This window comes from Chlamydomonas reinhardtii, chromosome 2 (genome assembly GCF_000002595.2).
Source record: "Chlamydomonas reinhardtii strain CC-503 cw92 mt+ chromosome 2, whole genome shotgun sequence".
In the NCBI taxonomy this organism is placed as follows: Eukaryota; Viridiplantae; Chlorophyta; class Chlorophyceae; order Chlamydomonadales; family Chlamydomonadaceae; genus Chlamydomonas; species Chlamydomonas reinhardtii.
Genome location: NC_057005.1, coordinates 7,704,486 through 7,729,735, shown reverse-complemented (window position 1 = coordinate 7,729,735; position 25,250 = coordinate 7,704,486). Strand labels below are relative to the sequence as shown.

The 25,250-nt window shown below is 68.6% G+C and overlaps 6 protein-coding genes across 7 annotated transcripts; 3 read left to right on the top strand and 3 right to left on the bottom strand.

The window, feature by feature from the left end:
• The first annotated feature begins 43 nt into the window (after window positions 1-43).
• CHLRE_02g142700v5 (uncharacterized protein) lies at window positions 44-6,293 on the top strand. Its single transcript, XM_043060181.1, has 5 exons — window positions 44-258; window positions 514-554; window positions 923-1,033; window positions 1,376-1,783; window positions 2,051-6,293. Exons 1-5 carry the CDS (start codon window positions 231-233, stop codon window positions 4,685-4,687), a joined length of 3,225 nt encoding a protein of 1,074 aa, XP_042927794.1. The 5' UTR covers window positions 44-230; the 3' UTR covers window positions 4,688-6,293.
• On the top strand, window positions 6,084-12,564 carry CHLRE_02g142750v5 (uncharacterized protein). 2 transcript variants are annotated; one of them, XM_043060186.1, is made up of 3 exons: window positions 6,084-6,192; window positions 6,351-10,174; window positions 10,419-12,564. In XM_043060186.1, the coding sequence occupies exons 2-3, from the start codon at window positions 6,375-6,377 to the stop codon at window positions 11,566-11,568; spliced, it is 4,950 nt and encodes a 1,649-aa protein (XP_042927796.1). In that variant the 5' UTR covers window positions 6,084-6,192; window positions 6,351-6,374; the 3' UTR covers window positions 11,569-12,564. The 2 variants fall into 2 exon arrangements, with proteins under 2 accessions (XP_042927796.1, XP_042927795.1); XM_043060185.1 differs by lacking the exon at window positions 6,084-6,192 and having other exon boundaries at window positions 6,344-10,174.
• A 121-nt stretch (window positions 12,565-12,685) lies between these two features.
• On the bottom strand, window positions 12,686-15,393 carry CHLRE_02g142800v5 (uncharacterized protein). Its single transcript, XM_001694923.2, has 5 exons — window positions 15,041-15,393; window positions 14,838-14,915; window positions 14,541-14,585; window positions 14,237-14,317; window positions 12,686-13,901 (listed from the first exon to the last, which is right to left on the bottom strand). Exons 1-5 carry the CDS (start codon window positions 15,221-15,223, stop codon window positions 13,737-13,739), a joined length of 552 nt encoding a protein of 183 aa, XP_001694975.1. The 5' UTR covers window positions 15,224-15,393; the 3' UTR covers window positions 12,686-13,736.
• A 198-nt stretch (window positions 15,394-15,591) lies between these two features.
• Window positions 15,592-16,843, bottom strand: CHLRE_02g142852v5 (uncharacterized protein). Its single transcript, XM_043060193.1, has 2 exons — window positions 16,562-16,843; window positions 15,592-16,363 (listed from the first exon to the last, which is right to left on the bottom strand). Exon 2 carries the CDS (start codon window positions 16,354-16,356, stop codon window positions 16,171-16,173), a length of 186 nt encoding a protein of 61 aa, XP_042927793.1. The 5' UTR covers window positions 16,357-16,363; window positions 16,562-16,843; the 3' UTR covers window positions 15,592-16,170.
• Window positions 16,844-16,943: 100 nt separating this feature from the next.
• Window positions 16,944-19,583, top strand: CHLRE_02g142850v5 (uncharacterized protein). The gene is made up of 5 exons (XM_001694802.2): window positions 16,944-17,111; window positions 17,209-17,249; window positions 17,441-17,515; window positions 17,769-17,824; window positions 18,004-19,583. The coding sequence occupies exons 1-5, from the start codon at window positions 17,072-17,074 to the stop codon at window positions 18,092-18,094; spliced, it is 303 nt and encodes a 100-aa protein (XP_001694854.1). The 5' UTR covers window positions 16,944-17,071; the 3' UTR covers window positions 18,095-19,583.
• An 8-nt stretch (window positions 19,584-19,591) lies between these two features.
• Window positions 19,592-25,143, bottom strand: CHLRE_02g142900v5 (uncharacterized protein). Its single transcript, XM_043060196.1, has 6 exons — window positions 24,749-25,143; window positions 24,317-24,416; window positions 23,756-23,973; window positions 21,732-23,629; window positions 21,338-21,464; window positions 19,592-21,167 (listed from the first exon to the last, which is right to left on the bottom strand). The coding sequence occupies exons 1-6, from the start codon at window positions 24,926-24,928 to the stop codon at window positions 19,833-19,835; spliced, it is 3,858 nt and encodes a 1,285-aa protein (XP_042927792.1). The 5' UTR covers window positions 24,929-25,143; the 3' UTR covers window positions 19,592-19,832.
• Window positions 25,144-25,250: the final 107 nt, after the last annotated feature.

Genomic DNA, 25,250 nt, shown 5'->3' with positions numbered 1-25,250 from the left:
TGTCCGCGTGATATTGTTACGTATCCATATTCTGGACGTTCATGGGATTTCAATTGCTAGCAACCTGCTTGAAACATTGAATGATTGAGCTACTGCTCCAAAGTCCAAACTCTAAAGCAACGTCCGATGTAATTAACGAATACATGCCTTTGTAATTAGCCTTTGGTTGGAAGTTATCCAGGCGGTGCGAGAGCGGGCTGGCGCGCGAGGAGTCTGTCGGCGAACATAGGATGCCGAGGACGGGCACAAGGGCTGTCGGTAAGATACTATGCTTCAAAATGCGCATGACCTGAGGGGCGCTGATGTTGTAAGAGCGCCCCCGCGGGATTCCCGCGCGAGCTTGTCCCGGCCCTGGCAAGACTGGTTATTTTATATGGTGGTGCGTGTCCGCATCAGGCGTGATTTCCGGTGGGGGAAACATGCTGAGGGGGAAAGGTCTATTCTGAGGTTGTCGCACACGGCACCGTGCGTGTCGTCGGCCACTTGACCTTGTGTCCCTCCGATTGCTCACAGAACAAGACGCCGATGGCGTCTACCACGTTCCTCACCTCCCAGTAAGTCAAAGCCCAAACCTGCTTGGCAAGCGAGTGCAGGTGGTGGTTCTCTTGCCAGGGCACTGTTGCGCACAACATGCCTAAAGGGATGCCTTGTCCGGAGTCGCACGCACGTGCAGCCACACCGCGCAGCCCCATGCGCACCCGCTGCCCCATCTAGCCTCACCCTCCCCCACACCCCCAAACCGGCCTGCTGTTGGGATCGCCTCAGCCTATGGACCGCTTGATGCGCTCCATCTCCTCCATGTCGCCGGCCTTGCTGTTGGGATCGCCCCAGCCTATGGACCGCTTGATGCGCTCCATCTCCTAACCCCAAACCCAACCCAACCCCCAGCCCAACTCCCAACCCCGCTCCGCCGCCTCTGCAGCCGCACCTGGTGCCCAGACCTGAGGAGATGGAGCGCATCAAGCGGTCCATAGGCTGGGGCGATCCCAACAGCAAGGCCGGCGACATCCTCAGCGGCTTCATGACCTCGCTGGTGAGGTGGTGGCGGGAGGGCACTGACGAGGTGGCTGGGGTCCAGGCTGCAGGCGTACCCACCAGCATCAGCCTTTTGGCATAGGCCAAGTCACGGGGACAGGGGGGGGCGCTGCCAGGCCCGCCTGTATTGCCGGGAGACGGTACACGTGTGCAAGCGCTGCCGCGTAGCGCCCTGCCTGCCTCTCGGCACCAGCTCCCTGACCAGCACCCTGTGGGTTTGTATTTACTGGTGTAGTGTACCGCAAAGCAAACTGAACAAGATTCGCCTATGCGCCGGAGTCACTCACGAAGTTGCTTGTGCGTTTCATGTGTACGGTATGTGTGCATATGTCGCCCACAGGGCTTCCCGGTGCAGCTGCCGCCCGACCTGTCGCTAATCAAGATCCCCACCGAGGGGCCGGAGCCCGGGGCGTACCTGACACGCTTCCCGCACCTGCACACGGTGGCGGCCACGGCCACGGCGGCAGGCCCAGCGGGAGCAGCCGGGGGCGCCGCGGCCGACAGGGCCGACAGGGCTGGCGGCGGCACTGGCGCTGGATCCAGTGCTGCTGCGGGCCCCTCGGCGGCAGCGGCGAGCGCTATGACCCACGTCAGATTGGTCGAGGACGATGAGGACGAGGATGAGTATGACGAGGACGAGGATTACACTGAGGATGAGGACTATGACGAGGACGACGACGACGACGGCGGCGGCGGCTATGAGTATTGCAGCGGGCCGTGCAACTGCGTGAACTGCCGCATGCACCGGGTGAGGCGCGGCGTGGGGGCTGGCGCGGGCGCGTTGGGCGGGCAGGCCAGGAGCTTGTGTGTGTGCGGGGAGGGCGGGATGGGAGCGGGGGTAGCGCGGGCAGCGGGCGCCATTGCAGTTATGTCTGTGGGGGGGGGGTGAGGCGGCATCCCGGACGTACCGGAGGTGGAGGCGAGGTCAGTGGCCCTGTGTGGCCCAGTGGCACTGCATTTCTACGGCATAGCGCACCCCTGAAAACATGCGGCCATTCGGCGGCCCTTGCACCAGTTGGCGGCGCAGCGGGAGCAGGAGGAGAAGGCCCGCCGGCTGGCGAACCTGATGGTGCGGAAGGAGATCCGGAGGATGACGGTGGAGGCGCGGGCGGCACTGCAGCAGAAGGCGGCGTCCGCGGAGGCGGTGGCGGCGGCCGAGGCGGCGGCGGCAGCCCTGCTGGCGGAGGAGGAGGCCGAGGCGGCTGCGAAGGCGGCTCGGAAGCGGGAGGTCGAGGCGGCGCGGGCTCGGCGGGAGGCGGAGCGCCAGGCTGCGGCTCGGCAGCGGCAGCTGGCGCAGAGAGCGGGTCAGCAGCAATGGGAGGACCGGATGAGGGAGGCCGAGCGGCAAAAGGAGGCGAGGGAGGTCCGGCAGCGGGAGGACCAGGCGAGGCGGTCTGTGGTGGAGGTGCTTGACGACAGCGAAGACCCGGGCTCGGAGCTGGAGGCGCATGTGCGGGAGCTCGCGTCGCGGGCGGCGGCAGAGCGCGCGGCTGTCAGGGGCGAGCAACGCGGCGCCAAGCCGCACAGGGCCGCGCTGCAGCTGTATGCGACAGGGCCGGGCAGGGAGGCGGACGCGGGAGGCGCAAGCGAGGGGGGCAAGGAAGCTGGGCAAGGTGCTTCACGGTCGGAGGTTGAGGACGGGAGGTCTGGACAAAACGGCAGTGACGGGGACGGCGGTGCATTGGACGGCGACGGCGAGGAGGACGACATGGCAATGCTAATGCGTCTAGCGGCTATTGGCGGCACGCTGCCGGCGGCTGCGGGGGGCGGCAAGAAGAAGAAGAAGCAGAAGGGCGGCCGCGGCGGTGGACAGGCCCATCAGCCAACCACAGCGGCAGCAGCGGCGGCGGCAGGCACCATGTACACAGGCGTGCACATGTCCAATGCGGACGCGCTGGGGGCGGCCGCCGCGGCCGCGCTGCCAGTGCCGCAGCCGCAGGCGGATGTGCCCTCTGGCGGACAGGTTTTGGAAAAGCCGGGAAGCGTGGTTGCTGATGAGGCAGCAGCAGCAACTGGAGAAGCTGCTGTCGCATACGAGTCCGGGTCTGACGCGGCCGGTGCGGCGTCTGCCTCCACCGGCACGGCTGCTGACGGTGACTCCCGCATGTCGCTACTGGCACGGCTGCGGGCTCGGGCAGCCGGGGTCGGTGCCGGCGAGGCGGCGGCGGCGGCGGTGGCGGCGGCGGCGGGTGCGCCGGGCGCCTACCAGCCGCCCCCTGGCCGGGCGCGGCCGTACCAGGCACCCGCGCCGCTACCCGCAACCGTGCAGCAACGGCAACCGCCGCAGCCCCAGTTCATTCAGCCACTGCCGCCGCAGCCACCGCCTCAGATGCTCCGGCCCGCTGGAGGCTTCGCTCCGGCTGCAGGTCCTCCTCCGCCTCCATCACCGCCGCCGCCGCCGCCTCTCAGGATTCAGCAGGCCGCGGCCGCCCGCGGCCTGGTGCCCGCTGGCCCGGTCGCTGCCGCTGCTGCTCCCAGCGCCGCCGGCGCGACCACAGCACCCGGGGCGCTGGCTGCTGCAGCAGCTGCGGCGGCGGTGCCTGCGGGACCGGCGGGATCACAGCCGCCGCACCCGGGCCAGCTGCCGCTGCCCGCGCACCTGATGGCGGCGCGCCCGCACCAGCAGCCCGCTGTGGCGGGGCCGGGGCCGGGCATGGGGGCTGCGGCGCGGCCCTTCACGCCCGCGCACTTCCAAGCCTACCTGCTGCAGCAGCGGCAACAACAGGTTCAGGTGCAGCAGGTTGCGCCAGTGGCATTCGGGCAGACGGCACAGGCGCCAGCCGCGGCGCCACCGACGATGATGCCGTTTGCATACCAGCAGCAGCAGCAGCAGCAACGGCCGATGCAGGCGCAGGCGCAGGCGTCGTACCAGCAGCCGGTAGTGCCGTACCCAGCCGCGGTCGCACCCGCCGTCACGCCGGGCTACCCGCAGCCGGTGCCGTACACGGTGCCTCGCCCCATCATGGCGACCCCGGGGCAGCCGGTGCAGGGGATGCAGCCGCCCTTTCCGCGCCAATTGCCGCCGCCGCAGCAGCCGCAGCAGCAGCAGCAGCAGCAGCAGCAGTACGTGTTCCAGCAGCACCAGCTACAGGCGCAACAGCAGCAGCAGCAAGCCGCAGCGGCGGGTGGCAGCGGCTTTGCCCCCGGCACTTTCAAAATTAATGCTGTGGCTGCGGCCTTTGCAGCCAGGCAGGCAGCAGCAGCGGCGGCGGCAGCAGCGGGGGGTGCAGGGGCGGCGGTTGCGGGCCCCTATCCAAGTCGCAGCATGCCACCGCACCCGCAGCAACACGTGCAGCACCGACACCAACACCACAACCGGCAAGCGCACTTCCCCTACCACCACAGTGCTCAACACCAACAGCATCGCCACCAGCACGCTCAACGCCAGCACCACCAACAGCACCAGCACCAGCAGCACCCCTACACGGAGGAGGAGGACGACCACCTGTGTGTGGTGTGCATGGAGGCGGCGCGCGCTGTGCTGCTGGAGCCGTGCGGCCACGTGGTGCTGTGCGGCGGCTGCCTGCAGCAGCTGAGGGACAGGGCGGCGGAGGCGGCGCCGGGCGGCGGCGGGGGCGCGGGCGCGGGCGGGGCCCGGGCGCAGTGCCCGATGTGCCGTGCCGACATCGAGGGGGCGCATGCGATGGAGTGACGGGGCGACCGGGGACTGTACGGAGAGAGCGGGTACCGGTACGTGTGATTGTGACTGGCGGGGCGTGCTGTGCGGTGTGCCGGTGGTGGGGAAAGCTGGAGTACTGCGGGACAGCGGAGGGTTACGGGTCATGGTCTACGCTGCCATGACGGCTGACAGCTGAGGGGGGCGCGGGCTGACTCCCGGGTGTGTTCTGGTGGTCATGACTCATGAGCTGGGGGGCCGGGGCTGTTGCAAGGCGCGGGGTGGCCTTGTAGGGACACGGCGCAAGGTCCACAGCCTGGGTTGGGCTGCGAGTTCAGAGATGTTTTGAGACGTTTGGTTCTTAATTATTTTCATGCACGGGGCTTCGGCCAGGTGCACGAACATGCAGGAGGGCATCATGGTGCAGCGGTGGGCATCTGGCACCGGGTGCAGGGGGGGCGTAGAAAGCTCAGAATGCTACCCCATGCTCAAATTTGTAGAGCTTCAAGTGAGGGTTTGGAGCATTACGCACGTACTTTTAGTTTTGTCAGGACTTGGTCTGGTGAGGAAGTTCTCGGCCGCCAAAATTGGGGGGTCGGTCGCCCCCCCAGGAGTCAGCCGGGTTTCGGGAGCACATCCTGGCGGATTTCGGGAAGCGCCCCTCAAACAGAACTAGGGGCCAAACGCAGCACACGAGGCTCATATGTTGACGTTGTGCCGTGATAAGCCTGAACAAACCGTTGGAGGGCTAAGTTGCGCGTCCTGGGCTCCTGGCGTGGACATGTCGGCACGTGTTTCCTGCGCACCCTGGACACCTGCGCACTAACACGGCTCGGCTCTCAAGCGCTGGTGCGATGAAGTCACGTCTTACACGGCTGCCGGTGTACACTGTCCATTCGTCACACGGCTGAGGGTTGAGCGAACCGGACCGCTGATGGCATAGCATGATAGCGTTCGTCAAGAGGAGTTGATTGGCACCACTTCGGTATAAAATGGAGGGGTTTGGACGCCATAACAGAAAGGTTTTTGTCCGTGGGGGGTTCGGTCGTCCCCTCCAGGGGGGCCCCCGGGGATTTCGGGGCATGGGGTTTGGCACTTTGTCTCCTACCCCCCCCCCCCCCTTTGCCTTGCCCCCTGCCGGGGGTATGAGGGCAGGGCCTAAGAGGGCCATGACGACGGGTGGGCCACGTGGATGTATTATAGTTCTCGATAGCGATGATGTGAATGAAGTGTATTTGTTGCTGGCAAGAGAAAAATCGCTGAGCGCGGCATGGAGTGCGCGATGGCAAAAGTTCGACACATAGGCGGGCCGGATTGCGACAACGCAGTTAAGAAACCATGGCGTGCATACAGACACTATTACATTGGCTGTAAGCTGCATTCGCATTGACATTACTGAGCGCGAAACGGACTAATAGTACTAGAGACTGAGCGCTACGTCGCTACTGGTCTCCCGCTGGCGCGCGAAAGCGAAGGTGGAAGTCGGCAGCAGCAAATATCTCGGACTTGATTGGACTATCCTTGACACACAAGACGCTTGGGTGAGTCGCGGCGCTCGCTGCAGTAAAGACCGCGCAGATGAAGAGCCTGTTGCGGTCCCATCGAGCTGGCGTTCAGCTTTCCGTTGTAACTCTCCGCTCAGCGCATTAATCCAATCAATTAGAAAGCTTTCATGCTGATGGTGCCACACTCTGCACAGACAGTCTCGCGCGGTCGGTGCACGATGAATGGCGGACGAGGGCCTCTTGGGTTGACGCTCAGCATAGAGTCGCTGTCTGGGCCGCTGCTGATAGCGGGGGACTGCGGCGTTGGAGATGATGCATTCCGCGTGTGGCCGGGTCTGGTTTGGCTGGAGCGCAACCAGCCGGACAGCGCCGACTGCCACAGTGCCGGCAGCAGCCAGGGTGGCGCAGGCGTTCCACCCGCCCTCAGCAGCGGTTCGCCAAGCCACGGCCGGGAATACGAATCTACTGCGGCAGAAGCAGAGACAGACGCGGCGGGCATAGCCGACTCTGTGGCGATGGCGGTGGCGGCATTGCCCGCCGTGCACGTGCGGGCGCTACAAGCCCTGTGCACAGCGGCCGCGGCACAGGCGGCCTGCGCCCTAGGCCGCGACGAAGCGACGGCTGTGCTGGCGGCGACACTACATAGCCCTGAGGTGGGGCCCTGGAAGCGCCGCTGCGCCAACCCACTGTTTGGGGGCAGCTGCGGCGGCGGCGCCGTCAGCGGTGGCGGCGCCGTCAGCGGTGGCGGCTCGGCGCTCTCGCCAGACAGCGCTGCTGGGCCGCACACACACGCCGCTGAGCCGCAGCCGGCGGGCGCCTGCCGCGCCCGCTCCACAGGTGGCGGCGCGGCACCCGCCGTGGGCGGCGACGCGGAAGCGCTGTTGGACAGACTGGTGGGTCTGGGGCTGCTGGCGTGCTGCGGCAGCAACGGCAGCGGCGGCGGTATCGGCACTGCTGACCACGGGGCAGACGCGGTCCAGGGCAAGCAGAAGGCGGCGGAGGGCACGGTGGCGGCGGCGGTGGCGCAGCTGCTGTGTGTGCCGTTTGGGGTGGAGAGCTTGGTAGCAGCGGCGGCAGCTCGCCAGCTGCAGCAGGCCCAGCTGCAGCCCTACGGCGGGCTGCGGCGGCAGGCGCAGCTGGAGGGCATGGCCTGGTCGGATGATGATGATGAGAGCGAGGACGACGAGGTGCGCGCGGGCGACGGCACCCAGGGCGACAGCGAGGCGGAGGCCGCTGGAGAGAAGGCCGCTGTACAGGAGGCGGAGGCCGCCTGTGCAGCTGGAGCTTCGCCGGTGATGGCGCAGTCGGCCGCGCTGTCAATGCTGCGCACCATCCCACCCGCGTTGTTGGACATCGAGGCGGAGCAGCTGGCAGCCGCCGCCGCCACCGCAGAGGGCGCCGCCGCTGCAGGGGGCGCCCTGTTTGTGCTGGCGGCGGGCGCCGCGGCAGATGCGGCCACCGCCGGAGCTGATCCCGAGTGCACGCAGGCCGCGGCCTGGGTGCGGCGGGCCCGACAGCTGCTGCCGCCGCGGCTGCGGGACCCCACGCTTCTGACTGCCGCACTGCCGTGGCTGCGCGCCGCCAACGCCGCCACTGTGTCCCCAGCCGCTCCCGCCGCCACACCCGCGTCCGCGCGGCCGTCACATGCCGGTGCCTCGGCAGCCCCTGGCGCAGCGGCGCCGGAGGAGGGCTCGTGCGCGCGGCGGCGGCAGTGGGAGCAGCTGCAAGAGGCGGGGCGGCTGCTGCAGCGCGCCGTGTGCTGGGGCCGTGCCGCGGCGGTGGAGGCCGAGGCGCCGGCGCCCGTGCGTGCAGCCCGGCGACTGCTGCTCGCGCAGGCGCTGCTGTTGCAGGCGGCGCTGGGTCTGGGGCTGGGAGCCGCGCACATCCCCGGTCTCGACCCCCCGTCGTCAGGTGCACCGGGTGCTGATGCCGCCGGTGTGGGCCTGTCGGTCGGGGCGCTGGCGGCCTGCTCTCGGGCTGCGGCGGAGGCGGAGGCCGAGGCGCTGCAGCTGCTGCAGCGGTCGCGGCACAGAGACAGCCAAGGCGGCGGCGGCGGCGGTGGTGAGGGTGGGGCTGGTGCGCTGGCGCAGCTGCAGCTGCTGGCGGCGCAGGCGGCGGCGCTGCGTGGCGCGGCCGCGGAGGCGCGCGGGCTGACCATGGCAGCGGCTCGGCTGTACAGCGCCGCACTGCGGCACTGCGCCGGAGGCCCAGCAGGCGGCAACTGCAGCAGGAGGGCTGGCCAGGGCGTGCGCATCGCCGGACCTACAGGCGTGTCCGACGGCACGGCCCCGGAGGCAGGACTGGAGCGCTCCACACGGCTGCTGCAGGCGGCACTGCTTGCCGCCCGTGCCCGCACCTGGCTGCGCCTTTCTGCCAGCATCCCCTTTGCCACCGCGCCGCCGCCGTCCGGCGCCGAGGCGGCTGTGAGGGCGCCCGCTGGCAGCAGCCCCACGGGTATTGCTGCCGCTGCTGCAGCCGACCATTGCCCCATCGGCAGCCCAACCGCCGCCGCGTCAGGCAGCGGGGCATCGGTGGCAGCAGCTGGTGACGGCTCACGCCACCAGCACCAGCACCAGCACCACATCGTGGCCCTCAACCGGGCCACATCCTTGCCGCTGCCGCCCTCTACACGGGTGGGAGGGCCGCCGCCGGTCACGCCGCGTGTGTCTGAGGGCAGCATGCGCAGCGAGGGCGGCGCGGGCGCGGGCGTGGGTGCGGGCGCGGGTGCGGGTGGCGCCAGGCGGGGCAGCATCTGCGGCGACGCCGCAGAGGCGGTCCCCGCACCGGCCGCCATTCCGTGGTTTGTGTTGGGCCGTGGGGTCTGGCGCGGCAATGCCGGGCCGACAGGCAACTCGCCCTCCATCCAGTCCAGCTCCTTTCACGGCGACACGGACACAGCCGCCGCCACCGCCGCCGCCGCCGCAGCCGCCACCGCCGTCGCTCCTGAGGACGCAGCTGGCCTGCTGCCCTCATGCTCGGAGCCGCCCTGCCCGCGTGTGGCGGCGGCGGCGGCGGCCTGCCAGGAGCCGCTGGCACGAGCCTACGCCGCCGCCTGCCGGGACGTGCCAGTGCCCCACGCCGCCGTGACGGCGACCGACGGCGGCGGCGGCGGCGGGTCCGAGGCGGCGGCGGTGCACCTGGCAGTCCTGGCGGAGGCGGGCAGCGCGCTGGCAGGGCTGCAGCTGCTGGCGGCGGCGGCGGCGGCGGCAGCGCCGGCGGCGGGTAGGCACCTAGCGGCGGGGACAGCCCCGGTCTTGTCCGGTGGTGGCGGAGATGCTGTCGCGATGAGCCGGGCGCTGCAGCAGGCGGCGGAGGTGTCGGCGCAGGCGGTCCGGTGCTTTGAGGCGGCATGGGCGCCGGACAAGCACGCGCGTGCTGTGCACGTGCCGGCGGGCGGCGGCGGCGCAGCGGTACAGGCCACGCCTGTGCCTGAGCCTCCGGAGGTGCTCCGGCGTCGCGCGGACGCTGCGGCGGAGGCGCACACCCGGGTCCTCATGCAGCAGCAGCTCCTGCAGCGGCACGGGCGGCAGCAGGTGGCCGACTGCCTGCAGCGGGCCCCCGGCATGGCTCTGGCGGCCCGACATTCGGAGGCCGCTCTCCTGGCGGCGGTCTGCGCCTCCGCAGCTGCCTCCTCGGGCTCTGGCTTTGGCGCAAAGGGTGTTGACGTCTGCGGTAGCGGCAGCGGCAGTGGCGGCACGCATGGCGCCGAGTCGCAAACGGCAGCCAGCGACGTGGAAGGCGGGGCCAGCGACGCCCGTTGGTCGGCGGCGTGGGAGTGGGGCAAGCGCGCGCTGTCGGTGCGGCGGCAGCTGTACGGCGCCGCCTCGCCGGCCGCACTGGAGGTGCAGGCCTTCCTGGCGCACGTGGCCGGCACCGGCATGGACAGCCTGGCGGTGGCCGAGCCGCTGCTGGTGTCGCTGCTGGCGGCGCGCTGCGAGCGGCTGCGTGGCGGCGCGGCGGCGGCGGGCAGCCAGGCGGCGGCGTGCTTCTATGCTGAGCTGCTGATCCGGCACGGCAGGTGCGTGTGATGCGTGAGAGGTCGAGTTGCTACCCGATGTGACTGGTGACTAGTGCTGCGGTGCATCTCGGCAGAGAGCGCGCCCCCCACCCACACCAAACACCGCCTCTTTGCGGTTCCATGCTGCTTGTAGACTCACCAAGCGTGTAGTAGGAAAGCACATGGGGAAGGGGGCCTGTAAGTTGCGTGAGCCTTGCGCGGCGTATGTGACCACCTCCCCGCCCGTCCTCCTCCTGCTGCACAGGCTGCGCGCCGCGGACACCTTCCTGTCCCGCGCCGTGCCCCGCGCGCTGAGGCACCAGCGCCACGCCCTGCTGGCCGCCACCGCCGCCCCCAGCGCCGCAGCTGTGGGCGTTGTGGTGCCCGGCGGCGACGGCGGCGCGATGCCGCCGCTGCCGCTGCTGTCGCTGCAGAGGCGGCTCCTGAGCACCGTGCGTGCCGCCAGCGGCGCCGCCCCTTCACAGGCCGCTGCCTGCGGTGGCATGGATGGCGGCGCCAACGGGGCCGAGCCGGCCTGCTGGCGGGTGCCAGCGGCGGACAAGGTGGGCGGGACCTGCTCCAGGGCAGGCGGCGGTGGCCGCCGTGCGGCCGCCGCGGCGCTGTCAGCCGAGGACGTCGCGGCCGCCGCGCGCCGACTGCGCATGTGGAGTGCGGGCGGCGTGCGGCGCAGCTGGGACGGCAGCGAGGGGCCAGGTCTGGAGGGCCGGCCCAGGGAGTGGCACTGGGCGGGGCTTCAGCCCGCAGCGCCCTCGGGCCAGCAGGGGGTGCAGGTGCAGGCGCAGGTGCAGGCGGCCGCACCGCACAGCCAGGTGGCCGCAGAGGCCCAGCCCACACCTCTCGCACAGGCGGCGTCGCCGCTGCGACCGCTGCAGCTGTCGGGCCGCCACGCCAGCTCGCCGGCGGCCCTGGTGGGCGCCATGAGTGCGGTGTCGCCGCGGGAGCTGGAGCGCATCCTGCAGCAGGCCGCAGCCACGGACCAGACACCGGGCCAGACCCAGGACCAAACCCAGGACCAGACCCAGGACCAGAGCCGTGACCAGACCGCCCAGACTTCCGACAGCCAGGCTTCCCACGGGCTGGATTTGGTAGAGACACTGGTAGGCGTGAAGGCGGCGCCAGTGGCGGCGGCGGCGCAAACCAGCAGCCTGCCACCTGCGGGCGCCGCTGCCGCAGCAGCGTCTGCCAACGCCGGTAAGTCGCGCGCACTGCTGCGGCCGCAGGAGGCAAGCAATGCGTGTGGCCAGCTGCCAAGCAAGGGTGCGGCGACCGGACCTGACCGCCACGTGCTGGCGGCGGCGCTGGCGGCGGCGCTTGACGCGGTGGCTGGCGGCACGGGCGCGGTGGTGGTGGTCAGTGCGTCGCGCAGTGCAACCGCCGGCGGGGCTGCTGTCTAGGCGTGCGCTTGTGAGGACGGCCCTGGCTGGCGGGGTTTACGAAGTGCACCTAACCTGTATGTGGGGAACGAATGAACGCATGCACTGTGAAGATTGTTCGGCGTAAGACCTGGCGTGGCTACGTGTGCGATGCATGCTGGCATGTGCATGCACATTGTCATCATTACTGCCGTTGGTATAGCGTGCTTAGGACGCTGCGGACAGCTGCGAACGCTTTAGACTACTGTACTACCATTTGGTGGCGCTGTTGGAATTGTGAACGTGCAGAGAGACCCCACCGTTACCGTTGGGCGGTTGCAACTGTGGGGACGGGGCATGCCTAATCTCAACTCCGCATTCAAGCTCATGTGCAGGTGGCACTCGCGAGATTGCCTTTGCCCCTGAGACGACTAGGCACTCAAGTTGTGAGCTGTTGTGAGCTACTGAGCTGCTGTACCCAAGGTCCTGTAGGCAGCCTGGAGCGCCTCCCCAGGACCAGGACCAGGACCCACGTTTCACTTTGTATGTCGTGACATTGCACGGGTGCGTGAACTTGCATGCTTAGCCGGCCGTTTGGCGTGAACTCCATGCTCAGTAAATGTAACTGCGGCTTGTGATGGACCTGATGTCCTGATGGCCCGTGCGGGCATACCAAATGTGCTCCGGACGACTCGTCCGATCGCAGGGATACCATGCCCGAATTTAGAGATGGGGTGGGATGGGATGTCGGGAGTGTGGCAGGGGTTAAGGCACTGCGAGGCAGGAAGGATGTGACATTATGACATGGCGCAAGAATTGATTGATGAGTGCGCAGCTACGGTTCTGACTCTTAGCAGCTCTTGGCCTCATATTGATGCAGGTCCTTTGGTGGGTGCTAGCACCGCACTGATTTGGTGGGTGCTTGCACCGCACTGAGGTTAGTTGCAGACTAGTGCACTAGCGCAATCATATATGATGGGTACCGATGCACATTGTAGTGACGGTGGCAACGCACGGTAGTTGTAACTTAACTGGCAACTGGCCAACCGCCCGTGTGAGGCACGTAAGCCGTGGGCGCGGCCGCTCCATCCCCTCGGGAGCCTGCTGGAGCAGCCGCGGTGAGTTCCTGGCCCCGAGATCGGTCGCGCATAGATCCAGGCACACATCAGTCTTACAGCATCTGCGCAGCCGCACCACACCCGACCGCGCACCTGCCATTACGCAGCGGCCCAGTGCCGGTGCCGCACACGGCGCATCACCCCCCGCTCACACACACACGCCGCGGCCGGCACAGCCACGACGTGTGGAGCCAGTCGTAGCCGCAGCATGCATGGGGCTGCAAGCGCGCCTGTGCGTAACCCCGCAAACCGCAACCAAATACCCAGCTGACAGCCTTCCAGTTACGACGACCCCGAGGGCCGGACTGCACAGCCGCAGCCCATACGCCATGCCCGCTCATGATCCTCCACTGTGTGAAGGGTTGTTGCGGAAGGGACACGCCGTGGGGAGACGCACGGCTTCCGCCTCCTTTGCGCATGCGCCCTCTCTCCTATACTACAAAACACCTTCTGCACCGAACACCTCACTAGACACAGTGTTGCGAAGGGTTCGAGCGGCGGCAATGTTGTCAGACCTTCGCGCATGTGTGATATGTCCACCAATACGCGTCCTCGAGATCTGCCCGGCATCATGCATCAACACCACGAGAGAAGCCTAACCTCTACAGCTTCACAAGCACCCCTTCCATCGCCATCCCCAGGCAGCTGGTGGGGGCAGCTCCGGTACGGCAAATCACCGCAGGCTCACAGGCGCACTCAGCCGGCAGGTGGCGGTCCTAAGGGCTGGAGGTGGTGGCGGCAGCGGGTCGGCGGACCTTCAAGATGCATGCACCGCCGCGGCTGCACCGCACCCGGCTGCTCCCACAGCCGCCAGCCACGGCGCCGCCACGGGCCACGGCGTGCTGCACTGCCACGCAGCCCCACAGCCCCACAGCCCCACAGCTGCGCCCCCCCCATCACGAGTCCCATGACGACATGGCCATCGGTCAGGTCATGACCGCGCGAGCGCACCACGGCACCACGCACAGGCGCTACCTCGCGCTGCTGACCCCTCTCCAGGTAACCCCCGCTCGCCGCCCCGGCCAGCCGCCCCGCCGCCTGCCAGCTGTCCTGCTGCTCCGGCGCGGCTCCCCCGCTCCCCTCCTTCCCCCTCTACTGCTGCGGCGCCTCGGGCTGCTGCGGCTGCCCCGGCGTCTGGCCGGCCTCGATCTGCCCCACGATCTCCATGATCTGGGCGGCGGGCAGGAAGCCCTCGGTGCGCAGCGCGGGCTTGCCGGCGTCCTTGGGGATGATGACGATGGTGGGCAGGCCCTGGATCTGCAGGGGGCAGCAGCGGCAGCAGGGCGGGGCGGAGAGGGAGGCAGGAAGGCGGGCAGGCGGGTAGGGGATGGGGTCATAGAGGGGTGTAGGGTACGGGAGGTGTTGCGTTCAGTTATGCATTGCGACGCGAGGGGTTTTGAGGGTCGCGCAGACACGGCGCCGCAGCCCGTGCAGCCCACGCGGGCAAGCAGCAGCACGCGGGATGCGGGGGCTGTGCATGCCGCATGCGGCCCACCGCCAGCGCCCGGTCCCCCACCTCGCCACCGCCTTCCCAACGCATGTTTGCCCCGCCCGCCCTTCCCAGCCCGCCCCCTCTTGACACGCCCGCTCACCCGCAGCATGTTGGACAGGTCGGGGTTCTCGTCCACGTCGATCTTCACCACCTTGACACGCCCGTCCATCTCCTCCGCCACCTGCAGGGCCGTGTAGGTGTGTGTGTGTGTGTGTGTGTGTGTGTGTGCACGTGTGTTGGCAGGTGTGTGCGCGCACACAGTGCTATGGTGGCTGCTGCCTACACGGTTGCCGGTACCTAGCGCTGACTGCCCAGCACACAGGATGACTGCCACGCACACACAACCCCCTTACCCCCACGCACACACAGCCGCCCCCATACACAGCCCCCAGACACAAACGCACCTGCTCCAGCTCACGCGCCAGCAGCAGGCAGGGGCCGCACCACGTCTGCGCACCAGTCAGAAGACATCAAGACAAGCACGGCACGTTTGAGGGTGGGCACGGCGCAAGGCGGCGCTGGCGCGTGCAAACGCTGCATCAGCACGCGGCCGAGGGGCGGAGCGATCGTGCGACGATCCCCGCCCTGCACCACCCGCCGACAACCCCCCGCCCTACAACGCCGGATGTGGGCCGCTGGCGCCGGAGGGAGCAAGCACAACGCTCCGTCGCCACTACCCGCCCGCCGCCCCCCGCACGCACCGCAAAGAAGTCGACAATTAGAGTTGTATCGCGAGAGGCGATGGCAACCTCCAGCTGCTCGCCCGAGATCTTCTCCACCTGCAAACGCCAGGGCGCAAGTTACGTCGCGACGATCGGCCCGCTGGGTCACATGGGACCGCCGCGCTGTGCAACCAAGCCCGATACCCACACACAAGCTACCCGGTCACGGTTCGTGCTCTCGCCTTTCCATGGCTAATGACGCTCCGGCGACACGTCACGCCCGGAGCTCCGCGCTGCGACACCGGCGACGCCACCGGCACACGGGCAGCCACCACGGGCTTCGGCAGGCTGCCGAGAGCAACAGCTTTGCGTCCTTGCCGAGCAGAGAGGGTCGCCCGGCTCGAGGTTTGGCTGAGGGTGTGCATCGTGTGTCGGAGCGGCTGAATTCTTTGACGGAAAAGATTAGGAATCAATTCGTAACTTTAACCAAGAGGAATTGAGCTGGTACGTATGAACAGAAGGCTCTGCAAATGGTTGCAGCGAAAAGCTGGATTGCGACCGGCTCAGACTGGCTCATTCGCCGTGAAGCCTGTGATAACGGACGCAGATAGCATGTATTGTGTGGTGGAGGCAAACGTACAGAACACGGTGGGGGGTGTGGATGGCGGTCTGGGTGGCGGAGAACTGCAGGCGGGAACGTAGCGTGCCGCCGTCAAGCCCGCGCCACACGCGAGCAAGCAAAGCACCAAAGCATAACGCTCATACGGACATTGCATGCGCCCTAATAAGAATGCAATGTAGACTCGTAGCGCTTGTGCACGCGCAGCACCCGCCGGCCTCAGATGCCTGCACGCGGGCACGGAATGCCCGACCGCCTGACCTGCCTGAAGTTGCGCATAACAGCCAAAGCAAGTCCTTGCTAGCCCGTTGGCACAGCACGCAATCACGCGCTTTCAAGATGCAGGCCGTGTGGTACATGAGTTCCGCATGCTGTGACAGGAACATCAAGGCAAACACCATGAACATGCACGAGTAAGCCGGTGGTAGTGACTGAAGTTGTCAGGCCTTGCAAGAGGCCCTTGGGCAAGCATACATAGGTGGGCGCTTATGGGCCCTCTCACATAACATTTCTCACGTGCCTGCAGTGCGGCACCTCAAACTATCACGGCATGTGCTGCCGCACCGAATGCGCCGCATCACTTGGGTGCACCAGACCGCCTTGCACGGCCACGCCGCAAGCCTGCGCCCCGCCGCCCCTGTCCCCCCCCCCTGCTGCACCAACATGCCTGGCTACAGCTTGCCGCGCCATTGCAACTGCCACTGCCACAGCCACTGCGGTTGTGCGTGCGACTTCCTCCTTCTCCTCAAGCCGCTAGCCGCCACGCGAGCGCGCTGCTGACGCACAGGCTGCTCCCAAGGGGCAGCAATCACCGGGTCCTGCCGCCAGCACGCCGCTGGTGCGCGGAAGGCGGTGCCAAGGCGGTGCGAAGGCGGTGATGCCGATGCCTTCTGAGGTGCTGGCGGCAGCCTTTCCCCCCAAGTGCGTGCCAGCCCCCATCCCGCACCTGCAGCCGACACATGAGGTAGCACACACGGTCTTCCCGCAGCCCTGTCCTGCCGCCGCAACGGACGGACTGCAGTGCGTTGGGTGTGCCGCTGATGCCGGCCGCCGCCATGCGAAATTCGGCGCGACACGCAGCGCCCGCACCGGTGTGCCGGACAGCCCTCCAGCCTGCAAGTTTCCATCGGCCACCTCCACTCACATGCCGTGCCTCTGCCAGCGTCTGAGCTGTCCCTAGTAGGATACACTCAGAGGCGGGTTGCGGGCTAATGAAGGGGGGTTGGCCCCGCTGTGAAGCCCCACGGTGTGTTTCCCCCTGCTACTCCTCTGCGCATACACGGTAACATGTCAACTGTTCAAAGGTGTGAGAGCGGCAGCAGGTGGCAGGGCTCCATATTGCAAAAGAGTTTCGAGAATTCGTGCCGGCCCGAGGACCCCGGTGTCTTCGTTTCCTTGATAAGCATTTAAATGCGCCATACTTATGATATGGATTCTTTCGTGGCCCTACAACTATCCTATTTGGGGCAGAATGGGTTTCCACATTGCTCCATGCTGCTCTCTCACCGTTCCTGTGACATGTCGACGTGCTGTGCAGTACATGCAAGCAGTGTTTTAGGGCCACGTTGAATCATATCTCTGTCGCCGATCAAAGCTTGCAGGTTGTGCACACCGAACGCGGGCCGGACCGATCTGACTAGTATTTCTTAATTCAATGTCAGGCAACGACACAAAACTTACAGACCTGGTTGGATGTAAGTACCCGCACGCCCCAGGCAGCTCCAAATTGCGCGCGCATCTTGCGCAACTAGCTCAGTTCTCCCGCTAACCCCAATAAACCTATGCATGCAGCTCAAGTCACCGTCATCACGAATGACGGCAAGCACTACGTGGTGAGTGGAGGAGCGCTGCCGGTGCCCCACAGGAGTCACCTGGACAGGAGGCGGCACGCCGGGGCGCGCGGCGCGCTGCTCCTGCTGCCCAGCGGGGATGTCGGGTGATTGACGTGTAATCGCCATGCTCTGGACGGGCTGCTGTCATGATGCGGTGCTCACCTGGGCTGGCGCATTGTGTGGACCCGCAGGGAGTGCTGCGCGGGTACGACCAGACCTGGAACCTGCTGTTGCAAGAGTGCCAAGAACGGGTGTATTCCGCAAAGGTGCGGACCCGGCGCCGGCAGGCAGGAGGCGGGACGTCTGGGAGGGCGCGTGACAGCCGGGGTACACTCCGCCCAGCTCGCTGGGGGAGGCGTGTATTTGTGCATGCGGGGACAGGCGTGTGGTACTTCGGCTGCCTCGGTGTATGCGGCGGCGTACCACACAGCATGTGTCCTGCGGCGTCCTGACATGCAGCCAGGGACCTGACCCCGAGACCCTGCCGTGCTCCGCCTTGCTTGGCTGCGTGCTTTGCAGTCTGGTGTACAAGTCATCCAGAACCCCGGGATATACTGCATCCGAGGAGACAACGTGTAAGTCGACCCGGGTGGGAGGGGCGCACGGCGCGTGCTACCTGCCCTGCGGCACGGCCTTGAGAGCCGGAACTCCTCTGTTTCGATGTTAGCCGTCATCTATAAATCCAGTACACGCCGCACCTGACAATTTGCCGTGTTGCCGCGCCACCCACGTCCTTCCTCTGTGTTGTGCACAGCGCGATAGTGGGCGAGGTGGATGAGGAGGCGGACGGCGCAGTGGACCTCTCAGCCATCCGGGCGGCGCCGCTGGTGCCCATCCGCCACTGAGCGCCATCCCGGCTGGGTCGGGCGGGTGGGCGGCCCGCGGGCTCATGGTCCAGCGGGCGCCGCGCGCGAGGGTGGGCCGGGCTGGGCCGGCGAGGGGCAGGAGCAGGAGCGGGATGACTCAGGAGTTTTAGGGCAGGAGGCATATGGGAAAGCCGAGCGGAGCATGAGACGACGTGAGGACGACAGGAGCTTTGGAGGAAGGGAGCAGCCGTGTGTGGCTGCCAGCGCCCGGTGGCGGCACGGCAGCCGTGTCAGCCGTGTCAGCCGTGTCAGCCGGAGCCGGCGGCAGTAGCAGCGGCATTTCGACACGGCAGACGCAGGCGCGGGGGCAGGGGCAGCGGGGGCCCTTCACAGGACGGCCGTCGTGCGGGCTGGATTGGCGGGCGGTGGAGTAACATGTGGCACCAGCCCTGCCCGCGTCCTGGGTCGGCACCCGACAGCTGTCAGCCAGGCTGTCAACCGCGGCCGTCCTGCCGCAGCCGCAACAGCTGCCGCCGGATGCAGCCGCACAGCCCCCTGCAGCCAGCTGCGTTGAGTTGGGCTGGGTTGGACACGGCGCTGCACGCGGTCAGGCCGGGGGCCGTTCGCCTCACACCGCCACACCTGGTGCCGTCAGTGGGTGAACATGCCTCATTGGAGACAGCAGCCCAGGTGGCTCCAGGCAGCGGACATGCGGAGGCCTTGGTGGCGCCCTGCGCAGGCAGGCACACGAACGGGCAGGACGGCGGGCGGCCGAGCGAGCAGGCGGACGGGGGCGCTGTGGCTGTGGCTCGACACCCTGCCTACCCACGCCCCGCTGCGGAGCTGCCGGCAGGCGGTGGCGTGGGTTGGGCCACAGGGGGGGGCTGGGGGTGCGCCGCCGCGTGGGACCCGGAGCGCACCGCCGGCGCGGGCGTGGCGTGCGGTGCTTTCCACACTTGGCATTTGGTCAGTGCCGTACATTGGCGGCTCGTGGAGGACTAGGGCCTGGAAAGTGCACAACGGGGTTACTGGTGGCGTTGGCTTTGATGGTGAAAGTCTGTCGGCTTCCTCGCCCCTTCTTGCAACGGATCGAGGAAGCCGTCGTGGGGCATGCGGTGCCGCTGCACACAGGGCGAAGGGCACAGACACGGGCGGACTGCCTGATTGCAGTTTTGGGAGCGATGAGCTGCCTGGGTCCTTTGGGCTGACTGGCTGCATTGGGGTAGGTGGTCGGTCTTTCCGGACTGATGTACAGGAGTGCGGGTGCAGGGTGTGGGGCTGTGGGCCGCTCGCCGGAGGTGCAGAGCTTGTGTGTGGGGGGTTTCGGGATGTGCGGGACGGCGAGCTGAGGCCTGTACGACGCAGAGACTCCCTCTCCCCCAGGTGTTGCGCGCGTGTGTAAAACATCTGAAGCCCGCCGGACGGCCCGCGTGTGTGTGGCTGCTGCATGGTAAGGTTGGGGGCGGCGGATGGAGGATCAGTCAGGATCAGTATGGTGTCCTCCGTGGATGTGTAAAAGGTGCCGGTAGCAAAGGCAACCAGCGTACCAGTAGCCCTGTAGCCCAGTACGAAGCAGCAGTAGCGAAATGGCGAAGCCAAAGAACAGTGGCCAGCGAACTCGACTATCCCGTCCTGACTTCCACTTCGGCGTGCGCTTGCATATCGACGACTTGCCCACTGCCTCGCCGCCCTCACGCCACTGCCGCATGAGAGCTGCGTGTGGTGTTGGACTACAAGTCCCGCGGTTCCGCCCACACACTGCCCTCGCTCCCGTTCGTTAGTCCCCCAGCACATGCCAGCGCACACAGCTCTGCAGGCGCCGCACTGCCGCCAGCGATCCGCCCGCCCCCGCCCCCACTCCCGCTGCTGCTGTCAGGTCCGCCCGCAGCGCCGCCGCCGTGTCTGCCAGCCGCGGCAGCAGCGCTGCCTCGTGCGCACCCCCGGCAGTGCCGCAGTGCGGGCAGCGCGGGTGCCAGCAGGCCTCAGCCGCCGCCAACACCGCGGTCGGCCCCTCTGGCGGCACTGCATACGGCTCCGCCGCGGCGCCGCTGCCAGCCCCCGCCCCCGTTCCGGTCTCGCCGTCAGCGCTCACCCCCGCATTGATAGCACTGCCGTCCCTCCCTGCCACCGCCGCCGCCGCGCCCGCCGCCGCCGCCGCCTCCAGCAGCCCCTGCAACACCCCCAGCTCGTACAACACCTCCGTACTGCAGCAGCCGTACACCAGCGCCAGCGCCGCCACACTCTCAACCGCCATGGCGGCACCACCAGCCGCCAGCTCAGCTACGGCGGCGCCGCGTTCCGCTACCGCCGCCGACCCAGTTACTGACGCCGCCGCCACCGCCGCCGCGGCCGCCAGGACGTCGGCCGCCGCCGTGGCGGCTGCGTGCAGTCCCGCCCCCAGCAGGCGGCTGGTGCAGGGCAGCACACGCCGCCGGGCCTCCGCTGCGCCCGCCAGCCGCCGCCAGCCAGTGCGCGCCGCCTCCGCCACTTCCACCGCGGCTGCCGGCGCCGCCGCGCCGCCGCCGCTGCCGGGCTGCAACGCGGCCAAGGCTCGGCCCAGCTCGGCATGCCCCGCCCCCTCTAGCTGCGCCGCCTCCGCCAGTGCCGCCGCCGCCTGCGCCTCCTCGCCCGGCGCGATGAAGCGGCCGCAGCCGGTGCAGGCGCACCTGCCGCCGGCACCAGCACCAGCACCAGCACCAGCAGCGCTGCTGGCGCGGGCGGCGGTGGCATCCGGCTGTGCGCCTGAGGGCACCGACTCGGCGGCGCCTGCAGCTGCTGCTGCATCGCACAGGAGCACAGCCGCCAGGTCGGGGTTTGCGGGCAGGGCGGCGGAGGGCAGGCGGGCGCCCGGCGCGCTACTGCCGTTGCTGCTGCGACTGCCGTCGATGCTGTTGCCGCCGCTGCTGCTGCTACTGCCAGCTGCCGGTAGCAGCAGCCTGGTGGCAGGTGTGGTGAAGGCGGCGCTGGCGCACCGCGGACACGCCAGGCCCCACACCGCCGCTTCCAGACACCTACTGCTACTGCCACCGCCACTGCTGCTACTGCCAATATTGCTGCTGCTGCAATTGCCGTCGCCGCAGGCGGTGCAGGCGCATTGGAAGGCGTACTGGTCCTGTGTGGGCGCAGGGGCGGCTGGCCGTCAGGCCTAGCGGGAGAAGAGAAGGGGCCCGAGCACGGGACGCAGAGTCTTCTGTTCCGCCCCACAACCGCACGACACAGCGGGTACACACACGCCCACACGCCCACACGCACGGACACACGGGCGCTTATGCACTAGCGCACCTGCAGCGCCGCCTGCCGCGCCTGCCGCGGCGCCTTCCCCGCCTGCGGTCCGTAGCTGATGGTGAGGGCGGCGCCGGGCGGCAGCGGCCGCCGGGCGCGGCACACCAGCTGCAGGCCGCGCCGGAACCTGCACGCATCCAGGTGTGCGGCGGGTGGGCGGGCGTGGTGGGCGCGGTGGGCGTGGCGTCGGGTGATGCGTGTGGTGGGCGCGCACGCACCTCCTGCAGGTCTGGCCTGCATATGTCCGTTGCTCCCTTTCCCGGCCCGTGCACCTACCCAACCTACCGGTCTCCACCAATGCAAGCAACACCTGCGGCGCCACGGCCAAACACGCACAGACATACGAACACGCACGCACACGCACGCACACGCACGCACACGCACGCACACGCACCTGGGCGCCAGGCACGGGTCACAGCTGTGGTTCAGGCCCAGCGCCGCCAGCGGGTACAGCGCCAGAGCCAGACGCCCACCCGCCGCCGCCGCCGCCGCCGCCGCCTCGGGCCGCCCCAGCCCCGGCGGCCCGGAGCTGCTGCCGCGGCTGCTACTGCCGTAGGCGTCGGGCCGCACCGCCATGCCGTTCACTGCTACAGCCCACATCATGGCGTACACGTCAGCTGCCTCCGGCGCCGGCGGCTCGGCGCCGGACTCCGTCACGCCGCCCGTCAGCCAGCGCCGCCGCCGGCTCTCCGCTGTTGAGTCCATGGGCAGCGGGCCGACGCCGCTGCTGCTACTGCCGCTGCTGCTACTGCTACTGCCGCTGCAGCCGTCGGGGCTGCCGGTGCTCCCACCAGCGCCGCCACGTCCGTGACCAGTGCTGGTGCCCGAGGTGCTCGTGACTGGCAGAGCTGACGATGGAGCATCCGCCGGCGGGGGTTGCGGTGGCGGCGTAGACAGGCGTTGGCGCTGCCAGCGTTGCAGGCTGGTGCGGCAGGCGGCCCGGTAGGTGGCGGCAGTGGCTGCGGCCAGGACCGCCGCATGCAGCCGCTCCGCAGGGGGGCGGCGGGCTTCGTGCGTCAGCAGCCGCCGTAGCGACGCGGCTGCGTCGCCGCACCCCGCCACGAAACTCACAGCGCCGCCGCCGCCGCCGCTCTCAACAGTGCCCCTGCCATCAGACATGCCTGATGGCATCCCCGCCCCCGGCCCTGCCCCTTCCACCCGTGCGACCGCCTCAGTGACCGCCGCCTCAGAAGCCGCCGCCGCTGTCGCCTCTGTAGCCGCTGCCAGGCGCGCCAGCCGCGCCGCCAGCTGCGCCTCATCCGGCAGCACCGCCGCCCAGGGCTGGCCGCACTCGGCGCCGCCGGGCGCGTGGAAGGCGTCGGCGTCCCGGCAGGCGGGCGAGCAGTACAGGGCCATGTAGCAGTACTCACACGGGTACGGCAGGCAGGCAGGCGGCTCGGCGCCGCCGCTGTGCCGCTGCTGGGTGGAGATGTTGGCGGCGGCGGCGGTTGCCGTCGCTGCCGTCACCTCGGCCGCGGAGACGCACAGCGGAGCCGTGCAATGCCAGCAGCGCAACACAACTTCGCTGGTCCCACCGTTTGCCCCCGCCGCCGCATTCTGTTTCTGCTGCTGTTGCTGCTGGCTCCGCCGCCGCCAGGGCCTGCACAGCACCGCCGCCAGCGGCCAGTCCGCCAGCACGTCCGCCGCCGCCGGAACACCCCCTGACGCTAGCCCGCCAGCCGCCCCTACTGCCCCCACCTGCTCCTGCGGCTGCTGGACTTTTTCCGCTGCACCTCTGACCGCTGCTTCCGCTGCTGCAGGCGCTGCCGCCGCAAGTGTGTCTACTCCACCCGCCTCCGCCTCCGCCGGCGCCGCCGCGCCGCTGACCACCAGGTGTCGTCCCAATGCGGCGCTGTGCGCCTCCGCCACACCCCGGTGCAGCCAGCGCCGACCCACCACCGCCTCCGCCTGCGCCGCCGCCTCCGCCTGCGCCGCCGCCGCCGCCGCTCCCTCGAGGTGACCACCACCGGCGGCGGTAAGCCCTGTTGGGGTTGGCCCCTCGCCGCCCCCAGCATCGCCGTCACCAGCTGGGCCCGCTGCCGCCACCGCCGCCGCTGACAACGGACCCTCCTGCCGCTGCTGCTGCTGCTGCCGCTGCTCCAGTCGTATCTCCGCCAGCAGCGCCGTGGCCTCATCCACCGCCGCCGCCCCTGCCGTCGCCGCCGCCGGGGCCGCCCCTGGCGCCCCGGCAGTTGCCCCTGCCGCGTTCAGCTTCGCCGCGCGCCCGCACTCCGCCGCCGCCGCCGGCAGGTCCCCTAGCAGCCGCAGCGCACATGCCGCACGGTAGTGCGCCTGTGCGCGTGTACGTACGGGGCATGAACACAAGGCAGACAGTAGGTCGGTATGATAAAGATGTAGCTGTTTGCGGGAGGCACGGCGACTAGGCTGCTAATGCTGAGTGGCCCACGCCGTACGCACCTTTGCAAAGGCCGGGTCAGCGGCCGCCGCACACCTCGCATCCGCCAGAGCACCGCGTGCTGCCCAGTGGCAGTCAGGCGCTGTCGCCGCCGCCGCCGCCGCCTGCCCCGCCGCCGCCGCCGCCTGCAGCTTCAACAGCGCCGCCGCCCTGTTGCTGTACAGGCGACTGGCGGCGGCGCGGCCGGCGGCCGTCAGCGCCTGCTGCTGCCGCAGCGCCTCTGTGGGTGTGGGTGTGGGTGTGGGTGTGGGCGTGGGCAGGGGAAGGGGGAAAGCGAGGTGAGGGGACATGGGCGTGGCAGACATGTGCATGTGGGCGTGTGTACGCAAGCGGGGGGTGCATGTTGCTACACGATGGACATAGCCCGGGGCGGTGGGTGCCGCACCCAAGCCCAAGGAATACGGCAGGCAGATCTCGCATGCAGCAGGGGAGGGGCGGGCGACAACCACGTAAGCCCCTCGTGGCGATGCCACGGCCTGCCACCAGTTCAGGTCACCCACCCACGCACCCCGCCGCCTGCCCCCGCCCCCGCCCCCGGCCCCGCACAGCCGCCGCCATCGCACCCGTGTACGCCGCCACTGCGGCCGCCCACTGCCCCTTCTGAAACAGGCCATTGCCGGCTGCACGAGCCGCCTCCGCCCGCGCCTGGTCCGGACCGCAACCCTGCACGCGCACATGCGTCGTGTGTGTGTGGAGCCGCGACGGGTTGTCGGGTCATGGAGTACCGCGGAGGCGGCGGGCCGCCACGGCCCACCTGTACCGCTGTGCCGCCCTGCCTCACAGGCTACAGGCCACAGGCCTCGGTGCATGCCGGGATGGCATGGCCAGCCACGTCCGAAGCCGCCCCTTTACAGCCTTTGCGCCCCCCGCCCCGCCCCGCGGTACCTCTGCACTGCCTTCCCCCTCCTGCATTACACAGCCCCACCCTTCACCTCCCTCTCACCTCCCTCTCACCTCCGCCCCAGCCACTCCTCCACCCCGCCCCTCGCCCTCACCTCCACCTCCAGCGATGTCAGCTGCGCTACCAGCTCGGCGAACAGCTCACCCGCCCGCAGCGCCAGCGCCCGCTCGACTGCGCCGACCAGCCGGGCGCCATCGGCGTTGGCGAGCAGCAGCTCCGACACCTTGTCATCTTGACTCGCGGCCTTCTCTAAGCGGCCGAGCATAGAATACATGGCGCGTAAACGGTAAGGCTTGTAAGCCCACCGCGAAAGTTGTGCTTTATAGTTTGTCGTCAACAGCTACATCTTTTGTAAATAAATTCTCTGACACCAGTAGGATGTTAGCGTGCACCTTGGTGTCATGATCTGGAGCGAAACGCTGTGTTGTTTTGGCATGGACGCCTAGACCCATGGGCCAAGCACATTGCAGAACGGCAAAGCACATGATTTGATATGATTGCACATGCTTGCGGTGGCACAGCCAAGGTTCGTGGCGGGCAGGGAAGGAGGTGGTGGGACCAGGCGGGGCACGACTGTGCGGGGCTGAGGCCACCGT

What these genes read in the sequence shown, in the direction of transcription:
- CHLRE_02g142700v5 (XM_043060181.1), top strand. Translation starts at nt 231, where the DNA reads ATGCCGAGGACGGGCACAAGGGCTGTCG. An exon ending in GACGGGCACAAGGGCTGTCG is followed by an intron (nt 259 to 513) that starts GTAAGATACTAT and finishes GATTGCTCACAG; the next exon opens with AACAAGACGCCGATGGCGTC. An exon ending in TGAACTGCCGCATGCACCGG is followed by an intron (nt 1,784 to 2,050) that starts GTGAGGCGCGGC and finishes CCCTTGCACCAG; the next exon opens with TTGGCGGCGCAGCGGGAGCA.
- CHLRE_02g142750v5 (XM_043060186.1), top strand. Translation starts at nt 6,375, where the DNA reads ATGAATGGCGGACGAGGGCCTCTTGGGTTGACGCTCAGCATAGAGTCG. An exon ending in CTGCTGATCCGGCACGGCAG is followed by an intron (nt 10,175 to 10,418) that starts GTGCGTGTGATG and finishes CCTGCTGCACAG; the next exon opens with GCTGCGCGCCGCGGACACCT.
- CHLRE_02g142800v5 (XM_001694923.2), bottom strand. Translation starts at nt 15,223, where the DNA reads ATGCACACCCTCAGCCAAACCTCGAGCCGGGCGACCCTCTCTGCTCGG. An exon ending in TAATTGTCGACTTCTTTGCG is followed by an intron (nt 14,586 to 14,837) that starts GTGCGTGCGGGG and finishes ACTGGTGCGCAG; the next exon opens with ACGTGGTGCGGCCCCTGCCT. An exon ending in ACCTGTCCAACATGCTGCGG is followed by an intron (nt 13,902 to 14,236) that starts GTGAGCGGGCGT and finishes TGCCCCCTGCAG; the next exon opens with ATCCAGGGCCTGCCCACCAT.
- CHLRE_02g142852v5 (XM_043060193.1), bottom strand. Translation starts at nt 16,356, where the DNA reads ATGGGGGCTGGCACGCACTTGGGGGGAAAGGCTGCCGCCAGCACCTCA.
- CHLRE_02g142850v5 (XM_001694802.2), top strand. Translation starts at nt 17,072, where the DNA reads ATGTCAGGCAACGACACAAAACTTACAGACCTGGTTGGAT. An exon ending in ACTTACAGACCTGGTTGGAT is followed by an intron (nt 17,112 to 17,208) that starts GTAAGTACCCGC and finishes CTATGCATGCAG; the next exon opens with CTCAAGTCACCGTCATCACG. An exon ending in ATGACGGCAAGCACTACGTG is followed by an intron (nt 17,250 to 17,440) that starts GTGAGTGGAGGA and finishes GTGGACCCGCAG; the next exon opens with GGAGTGCTGCGCGGGTACGA.
- CHLRE_02g142900v5 (XM_043060196.1), bottom strand. Translation starts at nt 24,928, where the DNA reads ATGTATTCTATGCTCGGCCGCTTAGAGAAGGCCGCGAGTCAAGATGAC. An exon ending in TGACATCGCTGGAGGTGGAG is followed by an intron (nt 24,417 to 24,748) that starts GTGAGGGCGAGG and finishes GTGCGCGTGCAG; the next exon opens with GGTTGCGGTCCGGACCAGGC. An exon ending in CGCGGCAGGCGGCGCTGCAG is followed by an intron (nt 21,168 to 21,337) that starts GTGCGCTAGTGC and finishes GCGCCCACACAG; the next exon opens with GACCAGTACGCCTTCCAATG.